Source organism: Malus domestica, chromosome 08 (genome assembly GCF_042453785.1).
Source record: "Malus domestica chromosome 08, GDT2T_hap1".
NCBI classification, from domain to species: Eukaryota; Viridiplantae; Streptophyta; class Magnoliopsida; order Rosales; family Rosaceae; genus Malus; species Malus domestica.
The window spans coordinates 13909547-13928414 of record NC_091668.1 but is presented as its reverse complement, the minus strand read 5'-3'; the positions used below and the strand labels follow the sequence as shown (position 1 = coordinate 13928414).

General features: G+C 37.3%; 2 protein-coding genes across 2 annotated transcripts; both read right to left on the bottom strand.

Annotated features, from left to right (window-relative positions):
- Positions 1-10219: 10219 nt before the first annotated feature.
- HY5 (transcription factor HY5) lies at positions 10220-12556 on the bottom strand. The gene is given in 4 exon segments (NM_001293823.1): positions 10220-10279; positions 11495-11651; positions 11768-11948; positions 12460-12556. Coding segments are annotated over 4 exon segments (495 nt in total).
- Positions 12557-16052: 3496 nt separating this feature from the next.
- On the bottom strand, positions 16053-18016 carry LOC103426862 (protein OVEREXPRESSOR OF CATIONIC PEROXIDASE 3). Its single transcript, XM_070826919.1, has 4 exons — positions 17612-18016; positions 17156-17530; positions 16513-16842; positions 16053-16429 (listed from the first exon to the last, which is right to left on the bottom strand). The coding sequence occupies exons 1-4, from the start codon at positions 17807-17809 to the stop codon at positions 16286-16288; spliced, it is 1047 nt and encodes a 348-aa protein (XP_070683020.1). The 5' UTR covers positions 17810-18016; the 3' UTR covers positions 16053-16285.
- Positions 18017-18868: the final 852 nt, after the last annotated feature.

The following is an 18868-nucleotide window of genomic DNA, read 5'->3' as shown; positions in this document are numbered from 1 at the left end:
GGCTCAAGGCCGAAGCTCAATAGGACATGGGAGAAACCGAAAAGTCCGTGCAAGAGCTTCATCACAAACGACAACGGTGTAAAACTACTGTTACTGATCATATATTGTATTTTATGCAATCCATTTTCCAATGTAGAATTTATATAAAGAAAATTAATAAAAATGGCTTGAAAACTTTGAGTTTTAATGATAACGACAAAATAAAGGGTAAAATGAATAGTCCCATGATTGACTTTTTAGTGTAAAAAGTGATTTTTCGTTAAAATGAACAGTACCGGATGTTTTTCATTAAAGTTCCCATTTATATATTCTTCGACATGCTTATTCATGTGGTACTAGTATATAGTGGCCTAGTTGGCCACAGATCATTCAAGTGCATAAGCAATACAAAGCAGTAAATCAACACGCACAAATATCATGCCAAGATTTCAGAGAATCATGTCAACTATTTATTACAACATACTGATATCGCTTCCAAAGTACATTTTACTGCCTACAAAAAAACATGTCTGTTATGAATGAAATCAGTCATTATATATTGTATTTTAATCTTTTCACCTTTTCAGCTTGAGATTCTTGTATTCTTCAGCAGTATGTAACCACTGACTAGATTTTCAATTTTTAACAACACAAGATCTTTTTCAAAGATACTAAACTTTGCACAAAACTTGTAATTTAAATGGTTAAAATTGTTTACCATGCACCCAGGATTCTCTTTCGAATCTCTCTTCCTCAATATCATTTGTGTAACAATTTACTAAATTTTAATTCTTAGATGAACCTAGCAATTCCCCCGCTATGCTGTGAGTTTTAAAATCATATAAAATATGTAGAAAGTTCTAAATATGTATACGATAGACAATACTATTTACATACATGTGGAAATCTATTTACAATCCCACTTACAATAAGGAACAAAATAGGTGTCCAAGGGCGGGGTTTAGAATGTTTAGCAAGTTTAGAGCAATGTTGAACTGCTCATTGTACAAAATATTCTATGACACACCGCTACCCAGAATGTCCACCTGGATTCCGAATCGAACTGTGTTGACTGACACCAAAAATGTGACGAAACCAATAGTGTAGTGATGTGGAAAATATGAATAAATTTAAACATAAAAGTGACTAAATGCAAAAGTGTGCATGTGAGCGGGAATGAACCCCTTTCACAATGTCAGAGCATAATTGTATGAGAAAAGTGAGTTTTGTGTGGATGTTTGAACAAATACATAGGTATTTACAGAGTTTTTTGATAAATTTTGAGTTAAATAATTTTTTTAATTATTTTAGTCGTTGGATTTAAATTTGGGCCGTTAGATCTTTTTTTTACCATTAGATTTGATTATATTCAATCTCAGCCGTTGGATTCAATAAATATATAAATATAAAAATATATATATAAATTTGAATCTAGGTTGTTGGATCAACCAACGCCCTTTTGATCGCGATCGTCGGATCAAAGTAGCCATTGGGGCGCCTGGGAAAGGTGGTCGACAGGCCCACATGGGTGGGGCCTTATCTGTTGAAGGGTTGCGCATCATGCGCGTCAGGCAAGTGGGTGGGGGGGGGGGATTGGCGCACAAATGCCAGGTTTCACTCATTTCGGTGAGGCCCACACTGAATCTTGGGCTAAATTTTGAGGGGAATTTGGCTTAGGTTTGGCTTTTAGCTTTTAGCCCAAAGATTTGGCTTGGGTTGGGTTGGGTTGGGTTGGGTTTGGGGGGGGGGAATAGGGGGAAAATTTGGCATTTAGCCCATGGTTGGAGATGGTCTCAGACCATTGATGTGAAAATTATACTTAACACACAATTAAACCCTCTTTTGACAATTGTAGTATATGTATAAGTAGGGATCGTTCTAGGCCGGGGATTAGGATGGATTGCTAATTGATTCTAAACTGACTTAAAGACACAAAAACAAACTTAAAAACGATAGGGTAGATTCAAAAGACTCAAAACTAGTTCACAAGACTCAAAATAAGATAAAAACACTCAAAACTGCCTTAAAACACCAACTAGGCAGTTTCTGACACTAAACACAATTTTGGACGAAAGTAAGGTTTGGGCTTGACTCAAAACACTTAGAACACAAACAAAACAAGTTTAAAACAATTTGAAACAAAAAGTAAAGGGGGGAAGGTTTTGTTTTGGACGAACTTAAAATAACAAAACATGTTGTCACTTAAAAACAGGTTTGAAAACAATTTTAGGAAATTAGATGGATGATGGGATAACTAGAGGCTTTTCCTCCACACAAGACATGTATGCAAACAACTTGATTTCCAGTTACTACTTCATTGAATTATGAACGACAATGCTCCAAATTAATCGTGACATCACTAGTTAACCCTCAGATTTTCCTTTCTTTTTAGATTGGATGACATCATTCGACAACCCAAAGTATTCTTCAAAAGTTCCCTACATGACATCATAATAGAGATACGATCAAAGATCATTACGTTCAATGAAAATCATAAGCATTGACAAAGCACTTGCAACTATGACATCATGTCACTCATGCTAGGAATTAAACTTAACGCGATCGTGATCAACAACCTTCACTACATATGAATATAAGTTTGTAACGATTATGTGAAACTTCCTTATACTATAGCATCAGATTTATGCATGCCAATTAAGTGTCGACCCTCAATTAACAAACACAAATAAGTTATCAATTAAACAGTTAAGCCAATTGCATTCATGATTCAATAATTCGTAACTGGAATTTATCAAATCATATTGCACACATAATCATGGCTTTGAAATCACCCCTAGCCAAGAGGGGTTTAGCCACTTATGTTTACAGCAAAACAAAAGAAAAATAATTTAAACATTGTAAATATAGAACGAATTACACCTTGAATGCTTCAACAATCAAGTTTGAATATCCAAGAGTACTCCCTTCTTTCTTTACTCACGGCACAAGGTTTGGTGTAAGGTTTGGGTGGTGATTTGTATGGAAGAATGGCTAAGAAGATGAATGGATGTGTATGGATGAAGGTTAGATGCAGCAAGGGATGGTTTGATGTGTTTTTGGTTGTGTTGAATGATGGTGGAGGATGGATCAAAATCTGAACACTTATGGCTGTTACACACACTTCCTTTTATAGAAGGAGTGCACAGCTAGGGAAAGAAAAGGGAGTGGTGTGTGCAGCAATGAGTGCAAGGATGAGAGGTTAATGATGCACAGCATGGAGGGTGAAAGGTGAGGGATGGTGCATCAATGATTCAATGAAGTGGTGCAGAAATGATTCATTGAAGGGGACATGAATGATGCACGGCATGGGGAGTTAAAATAGAGTGATGGTGCAGAATGAGTGCATGGAGTGGAGGTTAAGGTGATGAAATGATGCATGAAATCTGATATGATGGAGGGAACAAGGAATAGTGCAGCAATGAGTGCATGAAATGGTGCATGAAATGAGTGCATGAAATGAGTGCATGAAGGGGACAATGATGATGATGCACGACATGGGTGGAAAGGTGAAGAGTGGTGCATCAATGAGTGCAAATGAGTGGACAAGAATATTGTGCATATGGTGGACAAAGGAAAGGAAGTGGAATGGTGCATCAAATGAGTGCAAGGAGGGAACATGAAGGGGACAATGATGATGGCACGGCATGGAAGGTGAAAGGTGGAGTGACACCCCTTTGTGGCTGAGATTAAGGCTTCTAGAATCCTTTATTTAGTGTCCTAATTTCTTTGGGGAACCCTCCTTGTGGTTGGATTTTAGTTGGATTAGGATTAAGAAATGTTAAATCAAAATAAGGTAATCTTGACTCATGTTTCTTCTTTGGTTGCTGAGCTCTTTGTCCTTTTTAAATTAATTCTTCTTTCTCTTTAACACATTCTTAGCCTCTTTAGTCTTCAATTTCGTCTATCCACCTTGCTACATGCATGTGCTATCCATTCCAAGCCCAAAACTGCTCCAAAATGCACCTTATTGCTTTATAAGGCCTATGGACCTATAAACACATGAAAATAGCTTAAAATACATAATTAACTAAGAAATAACAATATAAATGCATGAGAACAAGCTAACTCAGTCGCATAAATATGCTTCTATCAACCATATCCAACCCTGACCTAAAACCTAAAAATATTTACCCCAAAAAATTTAGGTTTTAGCCCAGAAACAGTTTTTCTACTCCAACCCTTTTGGCCTAAAATTTTAGCCCCAGATTATCAAAAAATGAATTAAGGCTAATTTTTTTAAAATTAACTTTAAAAAAAAATTATGTAGACTATCCTAAATTAATTTTATGAACATTTTAACCTAAAAATATTTAAATTCCGATAAATTTGAAAAATCACTAAATCAATACATGAAAATCATGATAAACCACATAAACTTTAAAAAAAAAAAAAGACAATTAATAAACCACATAAACTTAATACAATCGAAAACTCATAGACTACATAAACTTAATAATGATATCCACCATCTTGACTTGGTGGTGAACTTGGGTGATAGTCTTGAGATGAATCATCATCTTGAAATATACTCCTTGTGGCATTCCTTCGTAAAATTTCTTTTTGCGTACCACGTAAGTATCTCTTCCTCTCTGGAGTGTATTTGTCGAGGTCCTCCATTAGCAAATTAGTTTCGTACCTTTCTTGCTCCCTATCCCCTTCTTGCTTCATGGCCAAAAACATTTTGGGCCGATTCTTCTTGCCGACGACACTAGTTTTCGTTCATTCTTGCCATTTCGCTAGCAAATTGTGCACGTATCGGATCTTGGGACTCCCTTTTCTCTTTGCTTCTTTTTGCTTATCTCTACCCGAGGGCCTTGGCAAAGAAGTAGTTGGGCTCATTTGGTCGATACCTTCATTGTCGGCAAAATTCACACCTTCATTGACATCATTTGGGGGTGGGGCTTCATTATGAAATAATCTTCCACATTGTTGATTTGCATCGGTTCCTTACCTCGGACAATCCTTGAGGATGTTCCAAGCATGATGCAACTTAAAAGCTTGATTTTTTGGTGTAGTTCTTGTCTTGTAAATTGTCATTTCTTTGTCACCCTATGCAACAAATACATAAAAATAATTAGTTGCAAAATACTATTATGTACATGACAAGTAAAATATCAACAAAGAAACTCACAATTTCTGAAGCACCCCTTCCACTAGACATATCAACCATGACTCTCTCCAAGCTTCCCTTTCACAAAGTGCACGCTTTGTTGATAATCTTCCACCGATCATAAACACCACAAACTTCCCTTCGACCGGCATTGGAGTTTTCATGGAACTTATCAATGATTTTACCCCACAAATCCTTTCTATTTTGATTGGTGCCGACGACACCATCTTCACTAACAAAAATCCATGCCAAACATAAAGCAATATATTCATCAAAGGTCCATTACGACCTCTAACATGCTCTTTTGTCATCTTGAAAATTTTGGAAATGAGAAGAAATGGTAGAAAGAAAAATTGGAAGAATTGTAGGAGAAAAATGAGTTTTGTGTGGATGTTTGAACAAATACATATGTATTTATAGAGTTTTTGGTTGATTTTAAGTTAAAAAAAAATTTAAAATTATTCTAGCTGTTGGATTTAAATTTGGACTGTTAGATCTTTTTTTTTACCGTTATATTTGATTATATTTGATGTAAGCCGTTGGATTCAATAAATATATAAATATAAAACAAAACAAAAAATTGAACCTAGACCGTTGGATTAACCAACGGCCCAATTACCACAACCACACGATGAAGAAAAGTAGCCGTTGGCTACATGACAAGGCTGACAAACCGGGGGACACACCCACGTGGGTGGGGTCCACCTCGGTTGAATGCAGTTTGAACCCTGGGCGTGGCAGAGGGCAAGTGGGCTTCACAACCCTAGTTTCAGTCTCAGACCGTGGGGCCCATTTTACTTTGTGGCCTAAAATTGGGCCGGAATTTGACCTTCATTTGGGTTTTAGGTTTATTTTAGGTTATGGGTTGGAGTGGGCTTTTGGGGGGGGGGGGGGAGGGGGGAGGGAAATTTTAGGTTACAAGTCATGGTTGGAGTTGGTCTTAGGGGGCATTAATAATTTTCCTTTAATTAAGGGTTAAAAGCCCTAACAAAGTTTTGATAAGGCCACTACCATACAATGTACCATCCTCTCATACGTATTCTTTTTGTTTGACGAATTTTTACATTTCTTATGAAAGAAGCACACGTTACTTCAAATCTCGTAGAAGACGAGTTTAATATCAATTTTATTCCCTCACTATTTAATATAAGGTTTTTTAGCTAAAATAATCTTTGAGATTTGTCTAACTCTTCATGTGAAATCCTATTCCCGAATTTCACTATTTAAGTTACATATTTTAGTATTATTAATTTCAAGATTTATTTTTAAAGAATTTTATATATAGTTGGCAACCGTGCATAAATCTATAATTTCTTTCTTTATATGGTAGTGGATAAATTAATTTATAGGGGAAGGAAAAAGAAAAAAGAATAAAAGAGAGGTTGCCTGATGGCAGCGAGAAGGGGGGAAAAGGGGAGGAACATGAGGAACAATGAGGGAGGGGGACGGATCAGAAGAGGAGAGAGGAAGAAGGAGAACGAATCAGGGAAGAAAGAAAAGAGGGAAAGGAGGGAGAGGGGACGCACGAGATCGGATCCCTAACCCGTTTTGGTTTGACCCGACCGGCGGCACACCATGCTTCCCGACGCCATTCATGGATTTTCACGGAAAATCGAGCCAAATCACCACTTGGAAAAAACTTCCTAGCCTACCCTCTACCAATTCCATCCCAAAATTCATGCAATTTGGCCTTGGATTCGCAAGAAATGCACCGATGGGTGCGATGGCGTCTAGGTGGTGATCCGCCATTTCTAAAGCTCACTCCATCGATTATCACCACCAAAATACATCCCTCAACCTCAGGAACAAAGCCTAATTAGTGGTTGGGGCGTCAGAGCATGTTTTGAGGTCGAATCGGAGCACACCCAATTATAGGTTCCAGTGATTCGTGGGCAATTTTAGGTGTTTCTTGGCCGAATTGGACTTCGGCCCAGGTATGAAAATTGCTCCCCTCACTGAGATCTAGTTCCTTATAAAATTTGGTAATTTTTAGAAATAGTTGGAATTTTCCGGCAAGTCGGGGCGGCCAGCCGCCACGTGCTGCTGCGCATGGACCGAGACCCCCACCTGCCCTTTCTAGACTAATTTGGATATCATGATTCCATATGTGAAGTTTGATTGACGGAATCTCATCGTATGACTATAGTTTGGATAAAGACCGCCCCTTGGACCTTAAGTGAATCGATGATCTGACCGTTGGATCGTCACCAAACTTTAATAGGTTATAATACATAATATTTGAGGACACTAGGAAGTTATGGATTGGGAATCCAACGTTCGGATCTTCCCGAATTGGGTTTGTAAGTTCGTAAAATAAAACGTTGACCGCCACTAAAAATTGTGATTGGTAGATATCTGACCGTTGGATTGTGGTGAGACTTTAGTATGATGTTCTATGAGTATAATGAGGACATTAGGAAGTTACGGATCCAAAATCCGATGGGCAGATCTTTCGGATCGAATTACGTAGAGTTGTGGACCCTACAGTTGACCGAGAGTTGACTTTTGGTCAACATGTCTCGAAATGTTCTAGATACTAGAATTAGTACTACATGACTAATTGAAGTCTAATGGGCCTATATTGGTTAGATAGTGACTTGAATATATGAGATATGATTATTATCTTAATTTCTTATATTAATGACATTGTGAATATGAATTGGTCTTATAAATATGATTTCTATTGAAATGTGATTTTTTATATATTTAGCCATAAACATATGCTTATTAAATATGATTTGGCTTGTGTACTGATGATGTTTGTGATATATATGTGTTTAATTATCTTTTTAATAATGTGAATGATAATTATGATGAATGTTATGGCAATTATGGGATTGACATATTGTTTGATAAATATTTGGATATGATTGCCAACTGAATACCTATTTGAACTTGGCTTTACTACCTAGCATAAGATGGAGATGAAAGTCAGGAGATGAGTTAGGTACTTTATTAGATCTTTAGGAAAAATAGTGATTAAAGGAATTCTTTGTGTTGTGCTCCATATGACTAGATGCTGGTTGATATGTGAAATCGATAGCGTGTATGCATATAATTATGTATAATGTGTGATGATGAGACTGCACCATGTAGTAGTGGTACATGGATGGTCCTGCTTGGTATATCCGCGATGGGGGACCATACGCATGCTAGGAGTGATAATGCTTGGTATATCTGCGTTGGGTGATCACTACTGAGAGCTATATGATACAGTCCTGCTTGGTATATCCGCGATGGGGGACTGCTAGGGGTGATTATGCTTGTTATATCCGCGATGGGTGATCATTGCCTACAATATTAGACTATGCATACGGTTCTGCTTGGTATATCCGCGACGGGGAACCATACGCATGCTAGGAGTGATCATGCTTGGTATATTCGCAATGGGTGGTCACTACCTAGAGCTAGGATGTGGTCCTGCTTGGTATATCTGCGATGGGGGACCATATGTATTCAAGGGTAATCATGCTTGGTATATTCGCGATGGGTGATCACTGCCTGTACGATGAGATTATGCCTATGATTCTGCTTGGTATATCCACAATGGGGGACCATATGCATTCTAGAGGTGATGATGATTAGTTGTACTTGGTACATTTGATAGTCGATCATATTTAGTTTGGTTCCGTTGAGTGGTTAGGAACCCTAGGTTGTTGGATTTCGTGGAGTGGTCTAAAATCCCATTATTTGGAGAAGTAGGCTTGACCTAATTGTGTCAATCTAGTCTTAGTTTTATATATATTTGTGAAAATGGTCTTGAGAATCTTGTGAATTGAGTTAGAAAAGATGTTGGAAGTCTGGTTAACTCATTCGGGATTTGCTACAATTCGATTATGATTTCATACGGTATGAATTTAGAAGATATGAGAATGATTGTTATTACTTTGATCAAATTAGAGAATGATTTTGTGTTTTGTCGGTTCTTAAATATGATGTATGTTGTGAATTGCGATATCATGATGAGACATAATGATTTATATGTTTGATGGGAGAGAAATCATGTTTTTATGGGATGAGACCAGGAATTTCATGCATTCAGGTTATAATAAATGATTGAGGAATGTTATGCTTTTCTGCTTGAGCTTAGTGGAATAAACGTCTAATTTTTGTGATAATGAACTACGAATGACTTGATCCCTATTGAGGGTACGTAGGCAGTCTAATGAGGAGGTTAGATGCAGCCATAAAGTAAACGAAAAATTACTTTGCAATTTGATTCTCGAGTTGTGATTTGCCATATCCCAAAGATGGGGTATGTGAGATATACGAGTATTTGATAACGTCATGTGTCGATTCTAAACGTATATCGAGATCGGGACGTGACACTTCACTTTAGCCCCTAAGATTTGAAATCAATAGAAGTAATCCCTGAGATTGTCCACCATCAATCATTTTGATCTTTCAGTGAAAAAATATGTTAAATAAGATTCAAAATGACAAAATTACCCTAATTTCATAAACAATAGGCTAAAATATTTTGACAAAAATTGAGAGCATTTTTGTCATTTCATCCTTGTTTTATAGAAATTTTTCACGAAATAACCAAAATAATTGATTATGAACAAACTCAAGAACCAATTCTATTGATTTCAAATATTAAAAACCAAAATGAGCAGTTATACAAATCTCAAGATCATTTTAGCTAAAAAACCTTAATATAAATATATCCGTTGCTCATATTTTTATTTTTATTTTTTTATAAGTAATTTTTCTTTATGTTTCCCATTCCATTTGAAGATGGGCATATGACCTCCCATAAAACTTAACTACATTTGGACAAAAAAATAATTAGAGACAACTCCACTAACAACCCCATTACATTTTCACAAAGGCTAAAACCACAACCATTTCCATTAGCTCTGTACTTATCCATCATATGAAACACCTTTCTTGGGCTTACAGTCCTTACACCTCTGCTACCCACCATACCCACCGCTGTCGACGCAATTGGCTCAAAACCTGCACCATATCGCTGACAGAAAAGAACAAGAAGTACTAGTGAAGATTACTTATAGGAAATCCAATCTAAGATTAAGCATGCCTAAGTTCTTTCAAGTTGTATCGCCTCCACTTTTGCACTCGCAACGTCTTATGAACACTCCGATCTCATGCCATGTCCTACAAGGATCAATCCGCATTTGCACCACCATCTGTTCCTCTCCGGCTTGCCGTTGTGTTCTTCAATATCTGCAACAAATACCGGTAAGTAAATGCCACATTACACCAAACTCGACGTGAATTACATAAAATGGAATATAAAAATGTTAGCATATATAACCTCTGTCTGGTAAACAATCAAGACTTTCAGTAAAAGCATAAGCCTAGTGGCAGTTCTAGAATTGTTTCCGAACTCTGTCTAGGTTTACGAAGGATGAATACTTTCCAATCATGCAAAGAAGTTAGGTATTACTCAGTATTTTCCAATTCAAACAATGATTAGGCGCAAAATCTGGGACTCATACTGATGTTCAAGCAGCCTAAACTTTGAAAATCGGCATGTGTATAGCTTATGAATTGGTTTGACATGCGACAAGAATGTCACGGGCAATAAACTACATCACAACTTTAGATAACAAAAAGAGTACCATTTGGCTCTAAGCACGGGAACATTACTCCCGTCCCAACATGGTATGATGTGCAAAAAAAACAAATTTCTGATATCTTTTACTGCAAGTAAAATCACATATTAACTATGAATTACCATTGTAACCTACTCAAAACACGTTAACTGGGATAATTTTCAAGCCACTAATCAGTGGACACCATCACATTTATAATTCTATTATATAAAGTCCCAACACTTACGGCAACCTTTTTGATTATCAAGCAAAGAAGTAATGGATTTGGTGGAGTTGACCCCGCAGCCCCTACCCTAATACCCAATTCACTACACTTTCCACTTTTGATATGAAGTGATAAGATGAAACCAAGAAGGCCCCTCCTCAACAGAATTGTACATTTATCCCATCAAATCATCTTTCCTAAAATACCCCTCCCTAAACCCAAATCTTTCATCTGTCACATATTAACAAATTCTCACTAATGATTCTATGTTGATTGGAAACAGAGATTTGTATGCACCTGGGCTAGCATCACTAGCTTTAAGCAATGGAATCAAATTCTTGGAGTTGGCTACAATACTTACAAGTACTAGTACAATTACCATCTAACGATAAGATATGTTGTCCAAAGAGCATATCTGGCCGTCAGATTGTGATAGTATTAAGTACTTAAGTATGGTAGCGAGTCTCGCTAGTTTTGAAGGAATTGGATTATTGGATGGGGGTAGTATACTAATTCCTGGTTTTGTGAAATTGGATTCCTCCTCACCCGATTACGGATTAGTAAACATGCCATAAAACACCGATATCATAGCGATATATGGGGAATGATATAACATACATGTCTAAGCATCTGATTCTCATTCTGCAAAGTGGAAAGCCTCTCATCAAGCTCAGAATTCTTCTGCTCCAATTCTTTGACTCTCACTTCCAAATCATTCAAATATGCCTTCTTCCTCTCCCTTGCTTGCTGTGCTGAAACTCTGTTCCTCAACAACCTGTTATTTTTGCACCCACAAAATTACACAAATTCACCAAAATACCAATGACCCCGTCACACAATAAAAAGGGCAGAACAGTAAAATCATCCAGAAAGCAGTGCATCTGAACCCACCTCTTCAGCCGCTTGCTTTCCTTGTCTGCTGGATTTCTTCCTCTCTTTCTCTGACTCTCACCAGCCATTTGGACCTGGTCTGGACCGGCCAACAAGCCGTTTTCCCGGGCGGAAGCCGACGCTCCTGCCGATTCGCCGCCGATTTCCGGTACTCTTCCGATCTCCTCGTCGCTTTCCATGCCTAAAATTTAGACAAATCAAAATATAATTTTTGAACCCAATAAAAGAACAAAAGCATAAACAAATACACAAGGTCAGCTCCTTTTTGTCTTAAACAATGCAACAGGACAGAGTTTTCGCGGATAAAAAATCCATTTCCCGGGAAACAAACAACGACCCTGTTGAGAAAATTGTCGATTCTACAAAACCAGATGAGAAAATTCGAAGTTCTTCCAATTTGCAAAGATAAACAGTCGACCACGAACAAAATAAGCTGTACTTATTGAACAAAGCTTTCTCCTTTTTATCTGAGACAATGTAAAAATAGAAGACTTTTCATCCAAAAAGAGCATTTTCCCGGGAAATAACAACAACCCAGCTGAGAAAATCCTGGATTTTACAAGACCCAGGTGGGAAATCTCGAAATTCTTCTGATTAAAAAACAAGTACACAAATTTAAACAAACAAAGCTATACTTTCTGGAAAAGAAACTTGAAAAAACTACAAAACAAGTTGAAAAATCAAAGTCAAACCTTCTTTAACTTCAAGATGGAATGCAGAGCTCGAAGACCTTTCGCTACTGGAAGGCAGAGAGCTCGCAGCGAGGGAGCTCGTCGCCTGCTCTTGCATTTCTACCTGCTAAATCCAATCAAACGGAGAGAGAGAAATAAAACCGAATTTTCTGCCAGAACAAAATTAAAAGAGCGGGACATTAGTGTTTGAGCGAGTAAGTAACAGAGGGGAGAGGATTAGCAGCCGTCAAAGGCTGTGCAGATCTGAGGGTTGTGGGAGTGTGAGCGTGGAGGGTTTTGAGCCATGAGGGGTGGCAGTAATCAAAGGTTTGGAGGGAGGTAGCGTGGAGGTTTAAAGACCGTTGGATTGGGGTTTGATCGGACGGGTTTTGTGGAGGGTTGCGAGGGAGGTGCAGTGAACTGGGACAGTGTGGGACCACATTGTGTGCTGGATGGAAAATGCATGTATTTCTTGGTTACGGGGAAGCATCCAGAGGGTTCGTTTGCCATGGAATTTTGTACCACTCCCACTTTTAGGGTTGATTTGATATTAATGTGTTTTGAAAAAAATTGTTTTTTGTTGTGATGTGAGAAAAAACTTATTTTTGTTATTTCACGTTTTCAGGTTTTTTTTTTTTTTAATAAAAAACTGTGAAAATAAGTTGTTTTTAAGTGTTCACCAAACACCTTTTTGAGCTCAATCTCTTTTGATATCCACTTTTTATAAAAGCACTTACCAAACCAGTACTTATGATGATGTCTATAACTTGCTAATTTTTATCGACTTTCGATGCTTCAAGTTGATGAGTTTGTTTGATTATGGTCACTAGCATGATGAACACTTTTTCATAATCTCTGTGGGCCTGAAAGAGAAGGATAACAGCAGTTTGATACAAGTTATTCCTTTTTCAAACAAAAAAAAAAAAAAAAAAAAAATCTCTATTGACCTTATAATTTTGTTAATGTGACTATTGCCTAACTGCATAAATTTTGGATATAGACTGCCAAGTATTAGTCCAACAGTAGTTTCAAAATTATTACTAGAGTTTGATTTCACATCGGAGTTTAACATCTTTTCTTACAAATCAGTTTGTAGGGACAAATTATATACATATGTGCTCTAGCAACATGTATACTGGATTAAGATAGTTGTTACGATGTATGTGCATATTATTGAGTCGTTGAATACATATAGAAGAGTGAAACCGCCTCAAAAGAAATAAATGGCCACTATCAGACCAGTGCTAATAAAGTAGGCTAACGAGCACGTTGAGCACAAACAAGTAATATCCATGGGCTCGAACAACTTGTATACTGAATGAAGATGGTCGATATGATTCGTGTACGTATTATCGAGTCGTAGAATACAAAGCTACCTTATTTCTTTGGATGAATGGTAGAATATTCCTTGTCAAGCACGTACGAATTACGATCAAGATCTTTTGAAAGTTGTGGAGGGAAAGGACTCGAAGATGGCCCATTAACAGTTAGGATTGACAACTCCGCAAATTCATGATTTTTGAACCATGAGTTTTCCTTTTGATTTTAGAACATAAATCTACCGTCATAGAAAAGACATTAGAAATCTCTAAATATCCCCTTTGAAGATACCAACTTGAGATGTTAGGTCCCAAGTTGCCTTCCTAATTTACAACAATGTAACTTCATTTTTGGGGTCTTAGATGCAACCGTTGGATCACAACTATAAGGAAAAAAGACAAAGAAAATGCGGTTTAGGTACTACAATCTAGTACTTCTTTTATTCACCTGTAAGTGAAAAGTCTTATGGATGTCAAATTTGTTACCAAATTAAATAATATGACTAGATTGTTCTCTGTGTCCTTAATAATAAAGAAATTTGCCTACAAGTCTCTTTTTGAGAAAAAAAAAACAAAGTGTTGTCAAAGACTAAAAAAAAACAAAGTGTTGTCAAAGAATTTTTAGTCAGACTCCCACCAAATTATTATGAGTAGCTAACTTTGCGGTTATCTAAAATCTCCTACCTCTTTGTTTATATCTCGTTGTATTCAAAATCAACTTTATCCATGGATTACTCTAACAATAGTGCAAATTGTAAAATACGTATATATAAATGACATATTATTGAATTTGACAGTTTAATATGCATTGAAGAATCCAACTAAAATAAACGAATAGATCTAATTCATGTATACTATACATAGACGTATCGACGTATCGTCGTAAACATTGATGTATACGAGAACTCTACGAATAGATGCTATCACTCGTAGGTAGACCGATATTTGAGGTGGACCCAAAGAAACTATACCAAACCTTGTACAAAATCCTTCATGACATGAACGAATGGTCTCTTGCAATTTATCAACACATATCAGAAATGGAGAGACGGGCTTTAGACCCTTTTTCGGCTAAATACTTCGTCTTTTTCTTTCAAATCATGAGCAAATGGAGATGGGCTTATACCACCATGTCCTCACCACAAGCAGGGGTTGTCGATTTCCTGAAAAGAGCACGAGCAATAGTATGGCTGCGGGCAAGAATTTGCTTTTGGAAGAATGTGGGTTCTTGGTTGGGACAGAATGGCTACGGGGGCTTATCGTACCATATCAACCCTGACGAGCCTTGCCTCCTAAATGTGGAGGCCGACCTTGCTGATGTTGCCATGGCCTCTCTCAATCAGTCGACAAGTTGTGATGATTTTTGGGTTTTGGTGTGTGCAGCAATTGTGATAATACCAATCTAGATGATTAGGCTGTTTTATATAAGAGAGGACGAGAAGATTCAAAGGGACAAGTAGGGCCATCTCAAACTGAAAGGGCTATGTTTAACCTTGTCTAGATTATACCCCTGCGAAAAATTATTTTTTAATGAATGGCACTAGGTCATATTATATACAATCTCCAACAGAATGAGGTTTTTTTTTTCTCCCTCAATAATTTATTATTTAAATTTGTTCTTTAATTTGATTTGTTAATTGAATTAAACTATCATATTAAAATAAGATTTCTAAACATATTTTGAAATACAACACCTTAAATATTAAAAGAGTGATTGTTGTGAATAGAATGTGAAGAATTGAAATAAAATGAAGTAATATAGTATAAAAGGTGAAAATGATGTGAAAAATAGTATATGAATAGCTTAAGTATTTGAAAAAAAAAAAAAATTAGAATTTTTAATTATTTTTTTCAAATTTAGTCTTATAAAAAAAATCACAATCCAACAGCTAGCTAACGTCAGTTAGCAAGTGGGTTGCTGACAGCTTGGGCCCCTTACACGGGTTGGCTACCTATGTTTGCCTAGCTCGGTGGCCATTTGGTTGGATTTTAGCCCTATGGGTCCCAAATATTTTTGACCCAGACTTTCATTAGAAATGAGTTTTGTGTCAAAACGAGCTATATTTCTACTTATAACCCTTTGGCCAGCCCAGTTGGAGATGGCCTAAGATGGCTTAAGAGAATAACGCGCTTTCGGTTAGTCTAATTTTATGCTTAAAGTTGTTGCTTATACTGTATGGGTGTAAACAAATTCTGTTTCTGTCTTTTTAGCGTAAGATCAAAGTTCTCTCCCTCTCTCTTACCTCACTCTAGGCAAAAGAAGATGAGAAGTCAAATATTTCTGAAATAAAATCATTTCGAACGAAGGCAATAATAATTCATTCAACTCATATTCCTTTTGGGTACATCGGATGTGATCGAAACCACAAACCGAGCTAATCTGATCCTAATCCAAATTCTTTCGCCACCCCTTCTTCACCGAGCTAGCCGAGGCTAACACAGATGCCACAAAAACAAAAAGGAGGTGGGACTAAACCCCATCAGATGTCATTATAAACAACATTGAAGTACCTGATTTACACGTTGGTTCACAAGACAGTATTGGGGATAGGCCGCTGATATGGTTGCCGAGAGTCAGGAACGCCATCCTCCGAACGTTTGTCTTCAAACCATTTCACAACTCTTTTGCGGGGCAGGTTTGTCACGTGCACCATGCTGCTGACCATCGCATTCTGTATCACATATCAATGCACACAGAGCATGAGGAAATCCTGAACAAGATCTAGAAATCATTCAGCAAAAATTATTCACTTACAGTGGGCCGCTTTGTTTTTCTATAAACGCCTTCAAGGGTTTCAACCTGTGCTTTCTTCAGCCTCTTTTGAGCAGAAAACTTTTGTTGTCTGGCATGAACGGGCACCTTCGCTGCACTTTCAAGCTCTACAGAATCTGTAGTCGTTTCCACCACGGTTTCTCCAGTTGTTTCCACAACAGTTTCTACAGAATTTGGTTGGGACACAGATACCACTGTCGCAGGTTCATCAGGCAAAGTAACACACATGATCAAAAGACTTGGAGGGGGCTCACGAAGCAATTCGAGAACAACAGCCCTGTCAAGACAAAGCTCAGCTGCAAGAGTTTTTATCTGCAACAAAGAGAAGAAGCGAAAATTGAAATTGATTGTAGTAGTGTACTTGCCAGCATAACGAAAAACCCCCAAATAACGGGAAGCACATTTTCACCAACACTAAACAGGAGTTTACATTAATAGGACTACACATATAATCTCCACATTTCCCCGGCCTCCTTAGAAATCGAAAACTTATTTCGAATCAAAGAATCACAATCAAACAGGATATGAAGCATCCAATATCTTCAATTTCGTCTTCAGGACAGTAAATGTTTTCAAAGATTCATCAATACAAAACCCAAATTCAAAGAGAAACCGAAACACTTACGCTTGTTTTGCGCCGACCAACTTTCAAAGCAGCAGCCAATCTCCGCATCTGCCAAGTCTTCAGCTTCACCGGAGTTTCCTCTTCCTCTTCCTCCTCCACCTCCTCATCTTCTTCGGCATAGCTCTCAACAACACCGTCATCGTCTTCATCCTCCTCCTCCTCTTCCTCATCGTCATCATCATCACCGTCAACTCCCAGTGCCTCTGCCACTTCCTGCTCGAGCTTAGCAAGCTCTTCTTCCGTTAAATCCTCGTCGTCAAATGACGCGTCGTCATTCTTGAGATCCTCCTCCAGCAACCTAAACAGCGCATCAATCGCATCCTCATCCACATCCTCCTCCTCCACCTCCTTCACTTCCTTATTCCCCAAACTTCTCTACATTTCACCGCAATTCAAAAGCACAATTTCAGCAAAAAAAAGGGAATTTTTTGAACAAGCTCATTTCTTAGTTCTTACCTTCTTTATCTTCGTTCTGGAGGGCGCCACTTCGGCGCGGTGGTTCCGGCGGCGAGCCAAGGCGATGGTGGACGAGAACCGAGTCGGGAAGTGCCGTGGCAGAACAAGATTGGTGGGTGACCGTTCGTGGCGGGATGAAGACGGTAACGGTAGAAAGTGAAGCCCCTTGGGCGTGTCGAGCGCGGAAGCGAAAGCCATTTTTCTGTCGGTGCGAAGAATATGGGATGGGAATGTTTTCCGCCAACCGGTGCCGTTTTAAAGGTCGCAGAATCGCACCGCTTCCAGCTCAAACACCGATGAATAAAAAAGGCGGCGCCTTCTGCCTCTTGGCTCAGGTCGTTTATCTACTTATTTCCAGTGTCCGCGTAAAGCGTCTAAACCATTTATAAATGTCAAATTATAAAAGTTAAATTATAAATAATGAGTGATGTGAAGTTTTGTATTAAATTTTATGCTTTTTAAACTGAATTATCAAATAATTTTTTTATTATTTAAATAGAAATTTAAATGGTTTGTAATTATTAAAAAAAATGTTGGAATAAAGTTTTTATTGGTTAAAATGTTGGTGAAATAAGGAACTCATCGTCAAAATGAATTAAAAATAAATTTGACATTGATGTTAAATTTAACTCCAAATTACAAAGCCTTCAAATCCAATAAACAAATAACACTTCGGTTGGAGAGACTTTTGATATCAAATATGCACAGTAATTTAGACTTTGTGATTTGGAGTCAAATTTGGGAGATGTCAAAATGGAATGCCATTGTGTATATTTGACATCAAAAGTCTCTCCAACCAAAATGTTATTTGTTGACTAGATTTGAAGGTTTTGTGATTTGGAGTCAAATTTGACATCAATACCAAATTTATTTTGAATTCATTTTAATGGTGGGTCTTTATTCTACTAAAATTTTTGTAAATGACGAGTGATGTGAAGTTTTATATTAAATTTGGGATGTGCTATCCACATATCTTATTTTACTTCTTACATACCCTTGATAATTTTTGTCCGTTGATCTTCTTCAATTCATCCGATCCGACGACCAAAAATTAAAAATGTGTGTAAAAAGTAAAATGGAGTGTGTGTGGATATCACATCTCTTAAATTTTATACTTTTTTAACTGAATTATCAAATATTTTTTATTATTTAAATAGAATTTTAAATGATTTGTAATTATTAAAAAAAATGTTGGAATAAAGTTTTTATTGGTTAAAATGTTAGTGAAATAAGGAACTCACCATTAAAATGAATTAA

Excerpts from the sequence above, each read along its gene's own strand:
- LOC103426862 (XM_070826919.1), bottom strand. The coding sequence starts at position 17,809 with ATGGCTTTCGCTTCCGCGCTCGACACGCCCAAGGGGCTTCACTTTCTA. Across the intron at positions 17,531-17,611 it reads CCAGAACGAAGATAAAGAAG|AGAAGTTTGGGGAATAAGGA; the intron begins GTAAGAACTAAG and ends GGTGAAATGTAG. Across the intron at positions 16,843-17,155 it reads TTGGTCGGCGCAAAACAAGC|ATAAAAACTCTTGCAGCTGA; the intron begins GTAAGTGTTTCG and ends TCTTTGTTGCAG.